Source organism: Cheilinus undulatus, linkage group 7 (assembly GCF_018320785.1).
Source record: "Cheilinus undulatus linkage group 7, ASM1832078v1, whole genome shotgun sequence".
Lineage (NCBI taxonomy): Eukaryota > Metazoa > Chordata > Actinopteri > Labriformes > Labridae > Cheilinus > Cheilinus undulatus.
The window spans coordinates 35,758,983-35,777,748 of NC_054871.1; the positions used below are offsets into that span (position 1 = coordinate 35,758,983).

At 38.2% G+C, this 18,766-nt stretch overlaps 2 protein-coding genes across 4 annotated transcripts; one reads left to right on the forward strand and one right to left on the reverse strand.

Annotated features, from left to right (window-relative positions):
- The first annotated feature begins 934 nt into the window (after positions 1 to 934).
- march2 (membrane-associated ring finger (C3HC4) 2) lies at positions 935 to 10,345 on the forward strand. 3 transcript variants are annotated; one of them, XM_041791530.1, is made up of 5 exons: positions 935 to 1,152; positions 3,185 to 5,018; positions 5,262 to 5,466; positions 5,684 to 5,893; positions 6,040 to 10,345. In XM_041791530.1, the coding sequence occupies exons 2-5, from the start codon at positions 4,837 to 4,839 to the stop codon at positions 6,196 to 6,198; spliced, it is 756 nt and encodes a 251-aa protein (XP_041647464.1). In that variant the 5' UTR covers positions 935 to 1,152; positions 3,185 to 4,836; the 3' UTR covers positions 6,199 to 10,345. The 3 variants fall into 3 exon arrangements, with proteins under 3 accessions (XP_041647464.1, XP_041647463.1, XP_041647465.1); XM_041791529.1 differs by having other exon boundaries at positions 4,729 to 5,018; XM_041791531.1 differs by having other exon boundaries at positions 4,729 to 5,018; positions 5,262 to 5,457.
- Positions 10,346 to 12,451: 2,106 nt separating this feature from the next.
- On the reverse strand, positions 12,452 to 18,546 carry LOC121512317 (ras-related protein Rab-11B). The gene is made up of 5 exons (XM_041791524.1): positions 18,393 to 18,546; positions 16,582 to 16,777; positions 16,291 to 16,484; positions 15,018 to 15,098; positions 12,452 to 13,166 (listed from the first exon to the last, which is right to left on the reverse strand). Exons 1-5 carry the CDS (start codon positions 18,430 to 18,432, stop codon positions 13,021 to 13,023), a joined length of 657 nt encoding a protein of 218 aa, XP_041647458.1. The 5' UTR covers positions 18,433 to 18,546; the 3' UTR covers positions 12,452 to 13,020.
- Positions 18,547 to 18,766: the final 220 nt, after the last annotated feature.

The following is an 18,766-nucleotide window of genomic DNA, read 5'->3' on the forward strand; positions in this document are numbered from 1 at the left end:
TACAAAGAATGTATAAACATTTGAGGAAAAGAAGATGCTTTTCTATTAAGTACAGCACATCCAGGGGTGGAAAATCACTATATTTACCCAACTTACTTGAATTTTTTTTAAGAACTCGCACTTTTTTAAGTGTATTTTGAAATCAGAACTCTAACTTCTATTTGTGGACAGTTTCCCATCATGCCCTTGGGCAGAGTGTTTTATAAATGTTGAACTGTGTTGGGATGTTTCCTGTGTTCTTGGTCAAATTTGCACCATGAGTGAAGTTATCCAAGGAGTAAGAGTTCCTGCCTCTGTCTTCAGGTATAAAAAGTATAGTAATAATATGTAGTGTGGACCAATATAGACACTTTAAAGTGTTAAATGTAACTGTATATGGGTTTGATTAACACTTATTTTTCTTTGTATTTTAATTTATTAAAGAGGTGTGACTTTACCTGAACAACTTGGCTGGAGATCTATTCACTTGCTGTTGCCATAAAATAATCATATTTTACTGTACAACACCTCAGTAGCTTTTTAGCACTTTAAGTAAACCAATAGAATAGAAACATTTTACTTTTACTTGAGTACATTTCTAGGCCAATACTTTTATTTTTTAAAGCAGAGAATCTACTAGTATACTTTTTCTCGTGAAGTCGATAGTCGTGTAATTTTTCTACCTCTGAGTCATTACAATTAACTATTTCGTAAACAAAATTTAGATTTCCAATATTATTTTAATAGCATATGTGAAAGTTTTTGAATCGTTTTTTAAAAGTTCAGATAAGATTATATAATTTTAAACTTTAATGCATACCTGTGACAGAAATCATGATAGGTCTGTTTATTTTTCTGATCGTATTGCGCATGTGATGTTTTCTGTGAACGCCCCTCCCTTTGGCGAGCTGTTGTTATTCACAATCACAATTTTAGTCGTCGGGATTGTGTTTTGCTCTCGTCTGCTGCGTCTTCTCCGTGCAGGCAGGCAGCTGATGATGAGCCTCCGGGGTATATTTAAAGCCCTGGGAAAGCGGAAACCTGGCCCGCTGTGCGTTATCAGCTGCTAGCACTGGACAATGCTGTTACTTGTAACTCAGCCATCGCTAACCATGGAAGAAAATATGGTGTTATTAGGACGGTAATTATTGCCAGGAAACATTAAGGAAAGGGGTGAGTAGACCTTGTTAACTTTAATTTTGTATCAGGTAAGCTAGCAGCTTACTGTAGCTAATGACAGCGGGCAGCTAGCGAGCAATACAGCTGTAACGGCCAGCAACTGACCATGTCTTTAACCAAACAAAAGGAGCCTACACATGGTTATTGAGAAACACCAAAAGAAATGTCGTGGCTTTGTCTTAAACATGTCACAGAAAATACAGCTTATGCAGGCTGCTGCGCAGTTTTTGGGGTGATATTCTTCACCGCTCCAGACTACGGAAGCCGAAACAGACGACCCCGCGTTTAGTTTGTTGATTGCTGTTTTATTAAGATCACGGGGTAATTTCTGTGTTAACACAAGAAAACAATTGAAATTTATGTAAGTATCCCGAAATCAACCTTACAACCAAATAGGACTAGATCATGAGATTCCTATTTTGGTGTCCACTTGTGCCAGTCTGTGTTAGACAACTAAAAAATAAAACAGACCTATGCCAGACAGAAAAGGCCATCGTTTTATGAGATTTCCAGCCTCTGTCAATTTCTTTATGGGCAACATCTTTGAATGCTGGCAATGGCATTTCTGATATCTGGCTCATTGCTGCTGTAAGTGATCAGAGAAAATGAGCTTTCTTTAAATGCAGTAATCAGTGTATGATCTCTGTTTACAAAGATGTACATTTAATTAAATCAGTTCTCGCTTCACATTAGTCAAAAGCAGTGCTTTGTTTCTTGTGTAGAAGAATGAGCACACCTTTTATAAGATATGATGAATCTGCAGTGAATGACAACACATCACTCTTTTGATCGTAACTCAACCACAGACACATTAAGATCTGACTGCTACAACTTAGACATTTATGTCCTGTGGCTCTTAAAATAAAACTTTGAAAAATATGGGGTTTTTTTGGTTGCATATTGTTAGACTAACCTGAGGAACACAGAAAACAGGAATATAATAGAATTGGTTGTTGTCTCAGCTTCAAGGACATGGTGTGTATTTGGGTCAAGGAATGTGCCTCTTAATTATGCCCCATTCTTTAACCAGTATGCTTAAATAACTACAGCAAGCGGCACTTCTAGTACCAGTTTGCCATTTCTTTGAATGGGTAAAGAGGTCATCAGGAACATGCATCATGAACTTGAAGTTCATGCCTTCAGGCTTCACCAAACATTTACAATCACCGACAGCCTGCCTCACAAAGATGTTTGGCAGCAAGCTTTTTTTAAATTTGGGTGTATCAAAGAAAGATCTAGAATATTTCATCTGTGGTTTTTGCCACAAGAAATGACATATGACCTACAAGCACGCTGTTTAACATGGGGGTTAACACAAAATCAAATGGGTATAAGAAGCAGAAGCAGTATCCACCATTTAATCACCAAACTTAAGAATCAAAGCACTGGTTTGAATCATTGTAGAGTTATTTTCAAGGAGCTAGATTGAAGAAACACAATCCTGTGAATTAACTCAAGTATTCCTTTACCATCTGCCGTCTTAAACCTCCTGTTTAAAAACAACACAACAACAGTGTTAAGCACATAGGATTACATATACAGCATGTATTATACAGGTTTGGTTTACACAGCTGTGGTTTAACTGTTGCAGTGCCTGCTTTTCTACAAATAACAATAAACCGGTGTACCCTGGGATCATTAGTGAGGTATCAGTGATCAAAAGTAGGCTCTATGCTGACACTCTGCTGTGCCATATACAGTATAACTGGGTGTCATCCTCTATGAATGGAGTGCAACTAATCTTTATGCATATCATACACCCTCTGGTCTTCATTTAAATTTTAGTGTTGTATATCACGTGTATTCTCTTTGAAATTGCAAATGATTTCTTATTTTAATATCCACACACCATGGTGTATCCCTTTACTTCCAGCAGCAGGACAAATGTGCTAAAGGCTTTAACAAATTCAGCAGTCCTCCTGCTATCTTTAGTGAGAAGATATCTAAAGGGACACAGCTGTTTATCAGTCTGCTGCACATCACACACACTGTCTGCCACTGACGACTATGTTCACTTTTATTATAGATCAGCAGCATTTGACTAAATTGGCCTAACTCCAAAACGACAGCTTCCTAGTTAATATGACAGAACGTGGATGATCTTGGTTTGATAGATGCATAGAAGATGGAGCAAACTTGAGATGAGTACTGTAATTACATACAATGTAGTGTACATAGAAGTTACTACATTAGCTATATCATTGCATACAATGTTTGTACAATTTTTGTCTTTACTTTTGGGTAAACTGTTACTTCTATTTTATAAAACAAAAATTCACCCATCTTGTATAATGAAACATAATACTTATTTATACACAACAGGGATCCTGCAGATCCCTGACAAGTCTTCAATAATCTTAAATTGCACATTTGAAATTTAAGGCCTTATAAATCCTGAATTTTACCAGTGAGAGGTCTTACATTTTAGAAGGCACTTTGACTAAGACTTGTTCTTATCCTTTCATAGTTTTCTAGCCAACCTTATAAGGTTTTAAACATCTTTCTCCAAAAAGAGGATTCCTCAGGAGGATGGCCGGGCTCAGCCATAGAGATAGGGTGAGGAGCTTGGACATCCAGATTGAGCTGGAAGTAGAGGAGCCAGTTGAGGTGGTGTGGGCATCTTGTTAGGATACCTCCTGTACGCCTCCCTGTGGAGGTCCTCCAGGCACATCCAAAAAACTCATTTGTCCCATACCTTTTGATATTTCATGAACAGTTAATTAAATCAGAAAATTCAGCCCTTGTCCGGTATACTGAGAAATCTTGCATGCCTCTTGCTTTTAACCATTTACTGTGCAAAAAGTGGAATTAAATAGTCTTAAACTTGTTTTAAAAGGGTGTAGGAACCCTGCACAAGGTTGTGACTTGCATACAAAACATTAAACGGCAGTAAATAATCAGTAGCCTTTCATTGAGATGATGCATCAAATCGTTGCATCTCCATGCATGTGTGTAAAATATACAAATATGTACATCCTCTAATTGTGATGTTATCACATTATATAATATCTTTAATATTAGCAAACTACTGCTTTTTTCCTTGTCAAACACTTCAGTAAATGTGGGGGATATTTATGTTTTGTTTTGTTTTTTCACTTTTTTGTAAGGTTGTTTGTTTCAGCAAAAGTAACTGCAACCCGGTTTTTAGTGCTCTTTAAATTATAAATTGGAAGTATATATTAGCATCATTCCGTATTAGATGAAATACAAATTTGGAATATTCAAAGTGGACCATTTTAGAAGGAATAATGGCATCTTAATGCATTGTAACCAGATATATTGGTGTCTAAGGCTGGCTAATTTTAATTGCTGTACTGTTGGCTATCTTGTAGTAGTTGCATCCTAATTTATTAGTTGGTTATTTTGTTGTACAAATATTTTTAATCCACACAAAACAATAACTAATGCAGAACAATAAATGTAGTTGTGTAAAAAAGGCCAAACTACCCAGTTAAATCAAAGCACCTCAAAACTTTTGTGTTGGAACACTACTCAGGTGAAAGTTCTTGTGTCCAAACCTGTGAATTTCTTTTCCCATGAATATAATTCTATCTCTGTGTCTTTTTACAGAATTGAACTATACCCAGTCTGTGCAGACCAAAGTTTGTGCATCCTGCATCGCCAGATCCTCTTCATCCTTGCCTCCACTGCCACGGCCAGTGTCTGGCCACTGTAACCATGACGACAGGGGGTTGTTGTCACCTACCTGGCTCTCTGTGTGACTGTGCAAGCAGCACTGGCCTCTGGAAGAGTGTAGAGGAGGCCAGTGGTGATGGATGCCAGGCGCTCTACGTTACCCAGGTCACAGCCATAGATGGACAGTTGCTCTCTTCTGTGTTAAAACCCGTAGGATCACAAACGTAAGAGAATACTTTTACTTACTTTACCAGAAACAGGTCTTAGGGATAAACCAGCATTAACAAGAACATTCTGGCATGAAATCACACCTTTTTACTGTCATCACAAACATGATTTGAAGGGGCACACAGGTCTTACCGAAACAGTAATGAAAGCTTTCTTCTATTCAAGTATGTGTTATAGAACCACCTTTGACCTTGTAAGAACTGTAAATCTTACATAATTGTGTTTTTTTAAATTCTCAGTGATGGTCCCATCTGTCGCATTTGCCATGAAGGAGGGAACAGTGAGAGTCTCCTGTCTCCATGCGATTGCACAGGCACCCTGGGCACGGTGCACAAGAGCTGCTTGGAGAAGTGGCTGTCGTCTTCCAACACGAGCTACTGTGAGCTCTGCCATACAGAGTTCAGCATTGAGCGTCGCCCCAGGCCCCTCACAGAGGTAACAAAGGTCAATACTCTTTGCCTTGTCTGCATCAATCTCTCTTCTTTTCTTTTTGTATTCTCCTATTAAGTTGCTGCTCATGAGTAAGTATGCTGAAGTATCTCTGAGGTGGCCTCATCTTTCTGCTTGCCAGCTTTCCTTCCATTATGTTGTGTCTATTCTGTTCGTGGTTGACTTACCTTAAGTCATTTATGTCTGTTTTCTTTTTTTCCATCTTTCACAGTGGCTGCGAGACCCTGGCCCTCGTAATGAGAAAAGTACATTGTTCTGTGATATGGTGTGCTTCCTGTTTATTACACCACTGGCAGCTATTTCAGGTTGGCTCTGCTTGAGGGGAGCACAGGACCATCTTCAGTTGGGGAGCTGGCTGCAGGCTGTGGGCTTGATAGCCCTTACCATCGCCCTCTTCACCATCTATGTCCTGTGGACCCTGGTAAACTTGATTTCACATACAGTTTAATGCAAAAGTTCAAATATCTTTGGTTTTTAGGTTGCTTATTTTTCTTAAAATAATTATTAAGGTCTGCTAATGGACCTAAAAACCTAATTCCATCCTCCATCACATTGTTTCCTGCACAGGTATCTTTCCGCTACCACTGCCAGTTGTACTCAGAGTGGAGGAGAACAAATCAGAAAGTACGACTGCTTATTCCTGAAGCCAAGGAGTCTAACTCTTCCCAGCATTCTTTGCTCTCTACCAAACTGATGAAGAAGTCTGCCAACGAGAGCATAGTATGAGAGCAAACAGAGATGGCTCATGAAAACACAGTCTATTTTATGCAGGGAGGATGCATCAGACTTGCCAGAAAGTCTTTGAAGAAACACCGGTGGGCTTTTTTGTCACGTTTGATCGCTCCATCAGTACTTAATTCACATCACAATGTTTTATTTCTCCTCCTGTTGGTGCAGAAACAGGCCGAGAACAGGCTCATTTGAAAGGAGCCCATCTGTCATCACGCTGCGTGTTGACAGAGCTTATGCAAAGGCACTGACGAGTGGCACATGGAGACGTGCAGAGACATTTACAGGGACATGGAAACAAGCCTCATCACCATGGATGCAATGGTAACATTAGATAACAGTGACAGCAGAGCAATGTCTGACCAAACAACTTGTTTAGAGGACTGAAGAGTTCTGCTCTGTTTAACACCTCCTCCTCGACGGACCAAAGAGTGTAGCAGGTCCACTAAAACTGACCATGACCCTACCTGAACAGATCTGGATTTGTCTGCACAGAATTACTCATTGAGGATCTCAATTTTCTGATGTGTCTGTAAAGGATTTCAAATTTCACCTTCCAGATACCAGTATGCTGCCTATGAGGAAACTTTAATTTTAGCACAGCCCTTTTGGACTTCTTTCAAGATGTTTTGCAGCATCTGTTTCTACATGTGATGCCAGAATAGATGACAGCATAGCATTAGTGAAGCAAGATCCTGTGCAATAAAAACACTGTGGACTTTGAGGTCTTCACACTCCATGCAGAGATCTCTACCAACATGCACGGTAATGCATGCAAGCACTGTTATTAGGTTTTTGGATTAAAAAAAAAAAGTTTATTAAATTCTTTCGTTGCCACTAAAGAATGAACTATTCCTGCTAAGGTGGGGTTAAACTGTGTCCTCATAGAGGTTCTTGTATTATCAGCACTTAGAGAGTAGGTCTCATAAAGGTCTCTGCAGCGCTTTCTGTCTGAATGGCCTTGAAAGGAACACTTTTTTTCACAAGTATTGTTGGATGGCTGAAGGAGGGTACTGCAGCCTCCTTCTTATCATGTGTTTAAGTTTTGATTAAAGACGTTTTTTTTTTTTTTTTAAGCTGTGCATATTTGTGTATGTATGCTGTTTCCAGAATCAGGGAAACAGAAACATTGTGTGAGCATTTATCAGTGAAGTCATGGTCAAACTTTAGTCTGACAATTTACAGAGCATCAGTCTAATCTAAATGTCACCCACAAACAATTACTTTGATGATGGGTGAATTATGCAAGAATCACAAAGGATTTATCAGAGTTTAGCTTTGTCTCAAGAAAGCCTCAAGATGCTCACATTTTTCCATTAATTTTCAGCTTTTTGGGTAGCTCTCTTGCCCCAGTCCACTTTTAATGTTATAGCGCTGAGTCATGAGTGACTGACTGCATTGTTCTCTTGAGGAAAAGAAGAATTCCCATCTCTTCTTTGTATTTAGTGATAGAATTAACAATACAGACACTTGTGATCCAACCAGCCAGAAAACACAATCTACAGTTTCATGACGTATTACAGTTTGCACTTTGTTTCGTTAAATGTACGTTATGGACACACTTAGATTACCACTATGATAGGAGAGAGCTTTTTGTTAAATCAACATAAATACTGGCTTCAAGAATACATCCTTTTTGGGTAATTCATGTCTTCAGCCTATGGTTCAGTATTATTTTGCTGGTCTTACTGTTTGAAAATGTACCATTTATAAATGTGCAATCTGTGGGATGCTTAAAAATAACATGAGACTAGTATTAAGCTGGACTAGTCCATAGATGTAACTTTACTACTGGTGTTCCTAGATCAAGTTTTTTACACTTGGGTCCTCTATTTTATTTTATTTAGAATAACATTTTTATTTATATTTTAAAGAGGTAATTTTTTTCACATTGGCTGTATGATTATTTTATGGCCCAGTAAGCAAAGGCCTGCAGTGTTGTGAAAGTATAAAATTCATAACTAATGATGTGAAGTTGCCAAAATTCTGGATTTGTACAAACTTTTTTTTTTTTTGATAATTAAAAGTACTTGTACTTCATAAAAAATCCAGCTTGAACAATACTCTAGGTCAGTGGTTCCCAACTTTTTTTTTTCATTTGGGCCACCCCTACTCAAATCTAAGAAAAGCTACTCCCCCCAGGACTCACTTGGAAAATCAATAATTGATTTAATTGTTTTCATTGAGAATACCCCAACACATTTGTCCACATTCACTTGTTCTTGACAAGAGATCTACATAAACTATCCATTATTATGACACTGTATTAGGGCAACTTTGGGAAAAAAGGGGGATCTAGGGATTTTTCCCAACTTTAAAAATCATTCAAGTATCAGATTTTTTTTTTACTTTAAATGTTGTAAATTCACATGAACCAAAACTTAGAATTATTGATGTGAAAAGTTGAAGACAAACCACTTTTTTCTCAGTTTGGTTTCTTGTGAATTTTTGACTTTACACTGTTGTAAATTTGTAATGCTAACTCTTGAAATGTATGAGCTTCTAATTTAAAAATTAAATTAAACTCTGGAATTTTCGGTTTTTCTTGTAAATTCAAAACTTTTTAATCTCTGAAATTCTGAGTTTGTTTTCCTATAAATATCCAACTTTACAATCTCAAATATTTTTGATTTTTTCCCCCAAAAATGTGCCTTTTTTCTCAAAAATTGTGCAGTAACAGATCCTCTTTATTTTCACCTTCTAGTACAGCCCTTATACACTGTCCTGATGTTTCTAATCATGGTTTTTATGTACATCTTATTTTGACACATCAGAGCAGACCAGGCCCGTGCCCCCCTGAGATCTCTGGCACCCCAAGTTGTGAACCAGTACTTTAGGTGATACTCATTGGCATAGCTCAGTCACAAAGGCTACGTTCACACAGCAGGCCTTAATGCTCAATTCTGATCTTTTCTCAGATCCGATTTGTTTTGTTTGCCTGTTCACACTGCAGTCAACTTCCAAAAGATCAGATACGTATCTGATTCAGAACCACGTACAAAAGTGGCCTGAATCTGATTCGAAAAGGTCACATGACAAAAAACCCATCTGATTCAGATCACTTTTAACTGCAGTGTTAACGTAGACAAAGACATGGCTCCATGTGTTGTAAACAAATTGAATCAGTGCACATTTAGGTAATTGGCAATCCAAAGGTATAAATACATTTTATCCTTCATTTTTTCTTTCTTGTATTTAAGTTTCATGTTTCAAATGTGATTTAAAATGACATTCCAACTTTTTTGGGACTGCTGAAAAACCTGAGTGGTACAAGCGTGGTGCGTTTCAGTTGTGCTGTTGAGCTTTTGCCAACCCTCTTCTATTGTCATTTGTCTCAGCGTCATGTCTTGGCCCTGGCTTTTTGTCTGCACTAACATTACACCCGGGCTCTCTGAGCTCCTGGTGGGCTGCCCCACATACTGACCTAGTTAAACATTTGTTTGTGTTTTGAACTGGTCTCAGAACAAAGGATTTCATCCTGCAGTACTACAGCACTCCCTGGGCATCAAACAAGCTTATGAGTCATTTGATCATCCTTGTGTTTACTGTTTATTGTGAATGAGGCTTACGTTAAGTGTTAAGGTCTGTTTAGGTAGTGGTGGGATACAATCTAAAGAGATGTGCTAGAGTTTTTCACACATTCAGATCCACTTAACCATGAGAAATGAGTAAATCTGGATGTCTGGTCTGTGAGGCCACTGAGCACTGTTATAGTTCATTAGTGAAGGACAAAGTTGCACACAACTCGTGCAACCGTGCTCCTCAGTAATCAGTGCTGAACCTGAAACAGATCTTCATATTTCCAAAGAGTTTTTCAGTGTAGGCACACTATAAGCATAGGTTAACACTTGTTTTGTTTAACCTTGTCAATTCAACTGGGGAAAATTTTAAATTTCTACGTTGTTTATTACAAAAACATGTAAATGTTGCCTAAGTTGTCAAACACTTTTGTAATCTTTTTATTCCACATCTTTTGTTAAGGGTGGGTGTGTTAATATGTATTATTTGTAATTTAAGTTACACTTCTTTAAGCATTCACATTTTTAAATACAACAATGTTCATGGTGTGTTGTTTAAAGTGTCGTCACTGAAATACTGGTTCAAAATCAGCCAAGAAATGCTTTAAAAGCAAATAAAACATTGGATCAATTCTGACTAAATGTGATTTCTAGGTGGTTTGTTTTCTTGTTTAATAAATGTGTTAATATTAATACCTGTTTTGCACACATGGCCGTTAAAAGATCATGGTTTTAGTCCAGCAAGGATGAGATGTCATTACTGTAAGTCTGTTTGTGACCACAGCTGTATGAAGCCGTTAATCCTGATGGAAAACAAATGTGGATGTCAAGGTTTGCTACTGTGGACGTTACAGATTCTCCTCGGCTGATCCCAGTATTTAGTAAAAATAAGCAGCTTAGTTAGAAAAACATGAGTTCTTGATACCCCTCTTTAGTGTTTTTATACAAACAGCAGTCTACACTTTACTGGAAAACACAAGAACAAGCAATGTGTAAATATCCAAAACTTTTGTTCACTTATTATAGCCTTTCATTAGTTACCATGATGATCCCACTGAGTTTAACAATAATTACCATTAAAGTCAACCTTGACAGCAGTTTAAAAAAAGCAATCCAGTAAAGGTCTTGCAAGCACTAATGAAGTAGTATAAATGAAATAATTTAATGCCTTCTAATGCAAGGTATACTTCATTCAGTGTAAAATAATTCACAAATCCAAAACTACCATGGTTAAATTTTTTAGCCCCGTTAAGATTTGACCGTTTTTGTTGAGCCATAGCACAAACCACTGTTGGGCAATGATGTGCTTCAACTTTGTAATGCCCAAAGCTTGTAAAATCAAGTTAACACTGAGGGTTATCTTCACATTTACACACAGTATAAAAACCTCAGTAAGGGTTTGGGCTGTCACTGCAGAAGGGATCATGGCAAAAACAAAAGATATCAGTTTAGACTTGAGAAAGAGGATTGTTGATGCTGACAAATCAGGAGAAGGATATACAAAGTTATCACAGCCTTTTTGACTGTCAAGAACTGGAGTGAGAAGTATATGATTAAAAAAAAAAGCAAGACAGTACAGAACAAGCATGGCAGAGTTAGGAAGAGAAAGATTTCAAAAATACTCTGGAAAGAGAACTAGTTAGAGATGTGACTGACCCCAGAACAACTGCCAAGATACTAGTGAATGACTTAGTCAGGAACTGTAGTCTCAGAGAAGACCATCACTAGAGCCCTGCACAGGAATGGACTGTGAGGTTGCAGACCAAGAAAAACATCTGCAGAAGATACACCTTTATTTCAGACAGAAGTATGCTAAGGACAACCTGGAGAAGAACTATGCATACTAGAAGCATGTCCTTTGGTCAGATGAGACCAAACTAGAGCTCTTCAGCCATAGAAGTATTGCTTGCCTGGAGAAAAAAGGAAGATAAAAGAACACCATCCTGTCTGTGTTTGTAACTGGGAATCTCGTAAAGGTATCATGGAGAAACTTACATGGCTCTTGGTGAAGTATTACCTCTAGAAGACCAAAGTGAACTGGCCTGCCAAAGTCCATTGAAAATGTGAGTTGAACTGAAGACCAAGGTCCATGCCAAAAGACCATCAAATCTTTAGGAGCTTGAGAGATTGGCCAAAGAAGAACAGGCTGGAACTTCTCAGGAGATGTGTTGAGAACAACAACAAACGACTGCAGGCTATTATCCAGAAAAAGGAGACATGACAGACTATTAGCATCTGGGGGCTAATAATTTAGACCCCGGTAGATTTTGTGAAATAATTTTGTGTGCAAAGTAATGCAGGCATCCAAAATAAAACTAGGATGTTTAGAAAAGCTGTTTTATAAGCTGTCCTTGCTCTGTTCAACAGCACCTAGGAAGTACTTTCAAAAACTAAACTATTCTTTGGGGGAGGGGTAATTATTTGATCCTCATCTGCACCTCATAGGTTTACACTATGAACTGGAAGCAGCATTTTAGTAATGTTACACAGGTGGAGCCTGTATAACCAACTTGATAATTCTGATGCAGATGTGCAACTAACCTTTTCTGTAAATTCTTTTTCTGAAGGGTGGGGAGTAACTATTGCTTTATAATAAAATGAGCAGGATTACCACAGAATCGGAGTCCTTTGGTTTGAAAAATAATCAATGAAATAAAAATATGGGCCCATCAAACTGAAGATACAAAGTACACTTTCATAAATATTTCAGCAACAGATTTAAATCAAACATGTTAAAGTTGTTGAGCATTTTATTGCAAATTTATACAGTTCTTACAGTAAAACAATGAAAAATGAAGCCAAATATTCATCAATAAATATATAATGAGGATATTTTTGGCATAACTTATCTGATGTCAGAAGAAAGTTACAAGAATCACATTGTTAACCGCATTAATACTGCCTCACTAGGTTGGATTAACTGCCTGTAGTTTATTTACACAGCACCATCTAGTGGTAACCCTTGAAATGTATTTCACATCCTCCCTGTACATAACAGTTTAAGTTCAGCTCGGTTCAAACTTCACAGGCTTCACTAAGACAACAGTCACTGCTTTCTTCTTCACCTTCACAATGTCTCTATGAACGACTCCACTGACCAAGTGACATAAAGGCTTCTTGAAGTTTTTTTTCATGGCAGAAGAGAAGAGCACAAGTGAGTTCAAAAGTCCCAAAAAGAACAAAAGGCAAAAAGGAGAGTGACGAGGAAGCTGGCTGTGACTAGGGCAAAAAAAAGTGCAAAAGTGATGGGATGTGGTGATGGATGTAGAATGTGAAGGATGAGTGTCTTGGAGTTTTATGGTCACAGGCTCTGGCAGCACTGCAGTTTGTTACCCTTCTGACCGTCAGTGGTTGGTGGAACACTGATGTCCACAACATTGTTGCCCGGAGACTCATCGTGTGCAGATCTGTCCGCTATCTGCTTTTGTGACACAATGCGGTAGATTTCTGGGAGGGAGAAATGAAGAAAGAGAGCTTAAGTAATTTGTTCAAAACATATTGCACCACCACACCCCTCCTATAGCCACAACTCTTCAAACCTCAATCTCCTCTCTCTGCCAATAAGAACCAAGCACTGATCCAAGGAGGATGAAGCCTTCTTCTTCTGTCCCATCCCTCTGAAACTCACTAACTCATAACCCAGACTGCATGGACTTAACATTTAAATCACTGCTCAAGACTCACCTTTTTAAACTGGCTTTTAATGTGTGATTTTAATGTTGTCTTGTCACTTTGCTTGTTTGTGTGCGTAATGTCTTTATAACTATTGTGCAGTGTTTCTATAAATAAAATATTTTATTATTATTATTATTATTATTATTATTATTATTATGCATTTGACCAAAATTTAGATTGATTTGAAATATGGCTTTCTGCAATTTTAAAAGCACAGAAGATTAAATACTTCTTTAACTTAAAATATGTTTGAAAACTTTTTTTGCAGCACGTATGTCATAACCTACATATCATCCAAGTGCCTTTTAACCTTGCAAGGCAGATGGATACGCCCGTTTCCGTGTTTCTCCCTGGCGAATCCATCTTGCAAAGCTCCTGTCTGAATCATTTGGGCCCGGTTAGAAAGCGACAGGACCAATCAGCGACGAGGGGTGGTATTTTCGGGTGCAGCAGAGCCGTGACGTAAGCAAGCAGCAACAAAAGGCCTGTGCAGTTATGGCAGAAGACATTAGCGTGGATGCTGCTAAAGCACCAGTTTTATCAGAACTTGACAACATTTCTTCATTAAAAGAAGAACAAAGAACAGCAGTGAGTTGTTTTCTTTTCAAAATCAACTAAAGTCATGTTCTGACATGTCTACAGTCGCCATGATTTGCGTTATGCAGCTCTAATGGAGTTTACTCCTTCGGTAAGGGTGCAGCTCGTGGGCGGCTACGTTGCGTGTTTAGTTGCTCTGATTGGCCCGTAAAGATGTGACAGACAGAACATTCATCCAATCACCCATCCAGTTTTTTTTTTTTTTTTTTTCAAAGGTTCTGCCCTTTCCCAAACGCTGTGTATGAGTGGTTTTCTGGCGTGCCATGTTAAGTGCCTTTTGCTTTGAGAACAGTTTACAAAAATCCTACTTTCCTCATTTTGTAGATGTTTTCAATCAAAATAAAAAAGGCATAAAAATGATCACTCACTTTCAATACAACTCATGATGAATTTACACTATAAGTCAAAATAATTCCAATTAAACATTTTCAGCCCTAATCTGATTATGTGTTGGTTATGATGTAGAATAGGTTATTGCTTGTGTTCGCTGAAAAATACATATGATGAGGAACTTAAAAAAATAACTGCATATTAAATTCCAATCACAACATTAAAAGGGATTAAAAAATCCCAATAAGATTTTTTTCCAAATTCCTTCAGTCCTATATTTTATAATGATGTAGACAACATTTATCTAAATTTAACAATAGTGGATGTTAAATTGTTCATCTCTTGCAAAAAAAAAGGTTAAAGGAAATGGTTTAAACCTGAGCCCACTTATCTTGGAGAATGGAAAGAAATAGTTAAAAATCCTAGTAAAGAAAAAGTTATTTTCCTAAGACTTAAAAAAAACAATATTTGCAAAGAAGTTGGAGAATCAGCTACACAAACTTTGCTGTAGAAGAGGATGCCATGTTTTTTATGACTCTTTGGATAACAATGAACTTCAAAGTGAAGACTGAGCAAATTTTTCCAGTTAAATTGTAATTTTTATGTATCCCTAAAATAAAGTACTAAAACTAAGAAATATTCAGATGCTCTGATAATACATCACCAAAGATTGCTGCAACACCTTGTTCTTCCTACCTGTTAAAATGTTCTTGAAAGCTTCTTCTACATTTGTTGAGTCCAAAGCTGATGTTTCAATAAATGACAGGGTGTTCTTTTCTGATGTGGGAATGAAAAATACACAAGTTAGTACAAAAATGAAAAAATATCTTATGTATAAAGCTGAGCATATTCTGTGCAATTTTCAGCTGATTCAGAAAAACCAAAATCATACAACTTAGATGGAAGTCAGGCCAAGTTTCAGCCTGACAGTGCATCGTTTGTAGTGCAGTGTACTGGGGAATAAGGCAGCCGACCACGCCTTACCAGCTGCTCTCGACTGGTCAGATGGATTTCTGGCATGTTTGATATTTTAGTCATACAACTGTACACACTCGCAAACAACAGGATTGCATTTTTGATGCACTTAATAATAAAAGAAATAAATAAACCTAACTGCTGATATCTAGCTAACACAGAACACTTAATTTTTTAGTTGCTTGTTGTGTTTGCTGGTGATGCTGTCTATGTGTATGTGAGAGAGATGATGAGAATGGCCTTGTTGCTGTTTGTAGCTATTAGAAGCATGACATGACATGAAAATGAGACAGTGGATATGAGTGAGACTTTTTAAAAGAAACGTCACTGACAATTGTTACAGCCCGCCCTGACCTCACTGGCAAAGTGTGAGTACTCAGGCCCATCAAACCGTTCAGTGCGCAAGGAACCACCAACAAAAGCAGAATGAATAATGTTTGTAAAGGAATTATATGACATGTAGCAACCAACATTTTCCTTAAGACTTAGTCATGATAAATTCAGTAGGTACTGATGGCATTTATGAACATTAAAGTATGAGAGAAAGAAGGTGGTTGGTATATATTTTCATCTTCTTCATTTCAAATGTAATTTTTGTTAATCCCTCTTGTCTTTCTGTGAGTAATTCAGGTAGATTGCTTTTTTTTTTATATAAAATGTTTTGTTAAGGTACTATGCTGGATACACACTAAGACAGAAGATCAGACAGACTGGTGATGATAGTGACTGGACAGTTGAAAAGTAACCCTACTTAAAACATGACTGAAAATGACTCGTATTGTACCAGCCTTTGTGACCTGTCAGTCCTGTTATTCTAATTTTGTTGTGGAAAAAAAAAATAAAAGATTGTACAGTGTAAATACAAACTGGATGCAATGGTCAAGGGTCATAAACGATTCCACCACAACTGATGTCGTGTTGGCACAGTGTATGCTCAGCTTTATAAAGCTTGCTTACCATGCTTTAGTATAACCAAAGTGTATTAAAGATTTACCTGCAAAAGCTCGAGCCTCATCAGTGGGCACTGCTCTGAGGTGGCGGAGGTCACTCTTGTTTCCAACCAGCATAATGACAATGTTGTTATCAGCATGGTCCCTGAGCTCTTTCAGCCAGCGTTCAACATTCTCATATGTCAGGTGCTTGGCAATGTCATAGACTAGGAGAGCCCCGACTGCGCCACGGTAATACCTGGTGACAACATAAACCAGATCAAGAATACTTGGCATTATTCAAGTGCTACATTTGTTTTGATAGATAGTAATGTACACCCAAAGAAAGCACTCACGCTGAGGTGATGGCTCTGTAGCGTTCCTGCCCCGCCGTGTCCCAAATCTGTGCCTTTATCGTCTTGCCGTCTACCTGGATGCTGCGGGTGGCAAACTCCACCCCAATGGTGCTTTTGCTCTCTAGGTTGAACTCATTTCTTGTGAAACGAGACAGCAGGTTACTCTTCCCTACTCCAGAGTCTCCAATAAGTACAACTGCAGCCAGAAGTAACAAAGTTGAGATGTTAACACTCTAAGGGTAAATTAGTAAGGAAATTTTGGCTCTCAGATTTTAAGGGATATTTGGGTAATCAGGTATAACATTTGACTGTATCCAGTTGTTCTCAAGGTGATGTACAGTATTTATAAATTATAATGAACACTACCTGACAAAAATGTGCTGCACTTAGCCAAATGGATTATTTTGGTTTCACAATCAACCACTGGTGCATATGGTTACATAAACGAGTATTACACAACTTCGGTTTTAAGATGCAATATAGTCATGTTGTAATCTGTTTATTGCCATTGTTAGTGACAGCAAAGATGCTGATATCTTCTGTTGCTTTCTTCCTGTCCTGAGAAAACCTTATCAGACTTTGTGAGGCTGGGAGTGATTCAGGAAGGAGCTGCCAAAAACGCTCTGCTCGATGGGAAGTCTGACTCAACAGTTTCCTGAGTAGCTGTTATGAGTCATCAGTATAGAGTAGACCATCAATTTCAACTTGACACAATAAAAGCATTATAAAGGCGTTTTTTAATAGTTGTGACTTAAACCTGCATATCAGCTAAAAAGGCATACAAACAGTACATCTCCATTTGCTCTTCAGTAAGCATGACACATATAAGAATTTGAATAAACTAAGGATGTTAAAAAAAATAAAGCTCTTCATAGTTGGTGTTATTTGCAAAGTTTTATAACCATTTTAAGGTTAATCAGTACTCAAGACTACATTAGTTTGAGAACCAAGACATCTGGCTAGTATAACTACGCAGACATGCCCCATCGATGCGGTTTATCATTTGCCGGAGAGCCCTAAGATAAAAACAACATAACATAACAAGCTAATTCTCAACCAAAAAGTGCCCCTTCTACCAGGATAGCAAGCTAAGCAACATGTTATCAGGACTTGGGTGTTAAAGTAGCGTGACTGGTGACTCGGATTGTATAGTCAGGTTAGTCTGTAATAGTCATATGACCTCTTTACCTGGAGAAACTACCTAACAGCAAATCGGGCCATAACACAGTTCCTTCTTCCTTTCATATTGTTGTGCTCCCTCAGGCGGAAGGTGTAGTCTCCTACAAAGGGGAACTCTGGTTTCCTTTACTCATTAAAGTTTTCTGTTTTGATGAGACAGTCTAAAATGGAGCAGGTTACTATTTGTCCTCTTATGGAGACAGATAAGTCTTACATTGCGACGATATAGTAAAGACCAGTTTCCTTTTGATGATCACAAAGTTGAAATCCATTAAACTAATGTGGGCGATCCACCCGTTAGACGAGCTAACACCTAGCTTGAGGAGCTAACTCACTGTATGCCCTACTTTGCGTTAAAATCAGCTTGTTAGCAACATAGACCGTTGGGAGAAAAACCTTATATAAAGCCACATCAAATCGCAGCTATGTCGTTTATTAGAAATTACAGGCTAGAAAATACCTCACAAAGAGAAAACCGTTTGCCCAGCTACCGTTTAGCTGCCTCCACCAGCTGATGTTAAACCTGAGCACTGACGTTATACAGTTAGCACACAAGCTAACAGAAGCCTAGCAACTTTCCCTGCTAAGTCACAAAAAAACAAGGTAAACTGTTAACATTATTTTCCGCTCACCTTTAAACAAGAAATCATATTCGTCGTCTCTGTTCCCCATGGTTTGTTACAGTCACCTCTTAGAGGCTGTGGTGATGACAGAAAATACTTTCCCTGCCCTAGCCAGGTTGCTGTGCCAAGATGACAGAAGACAATGCGCACATTGCGTAGGAAGAGCGGAGCCGTGACAGTGTTGCGTTACACCGTCACGTGACTCACAGGTGCTGGTACTGCAACTTCTCACTGATGAGGTTGTCGACACCTGATGGAGGCCACGAATAATCACACAGGTTAAATTACAGGTCTAAGAATATATTCAGGTAAACATGAGAAGGAAAGTCACTGAGTACCGGTCCGCAGGCTTGCCCACCGAATTGGCCCGACCCCTGAAAACC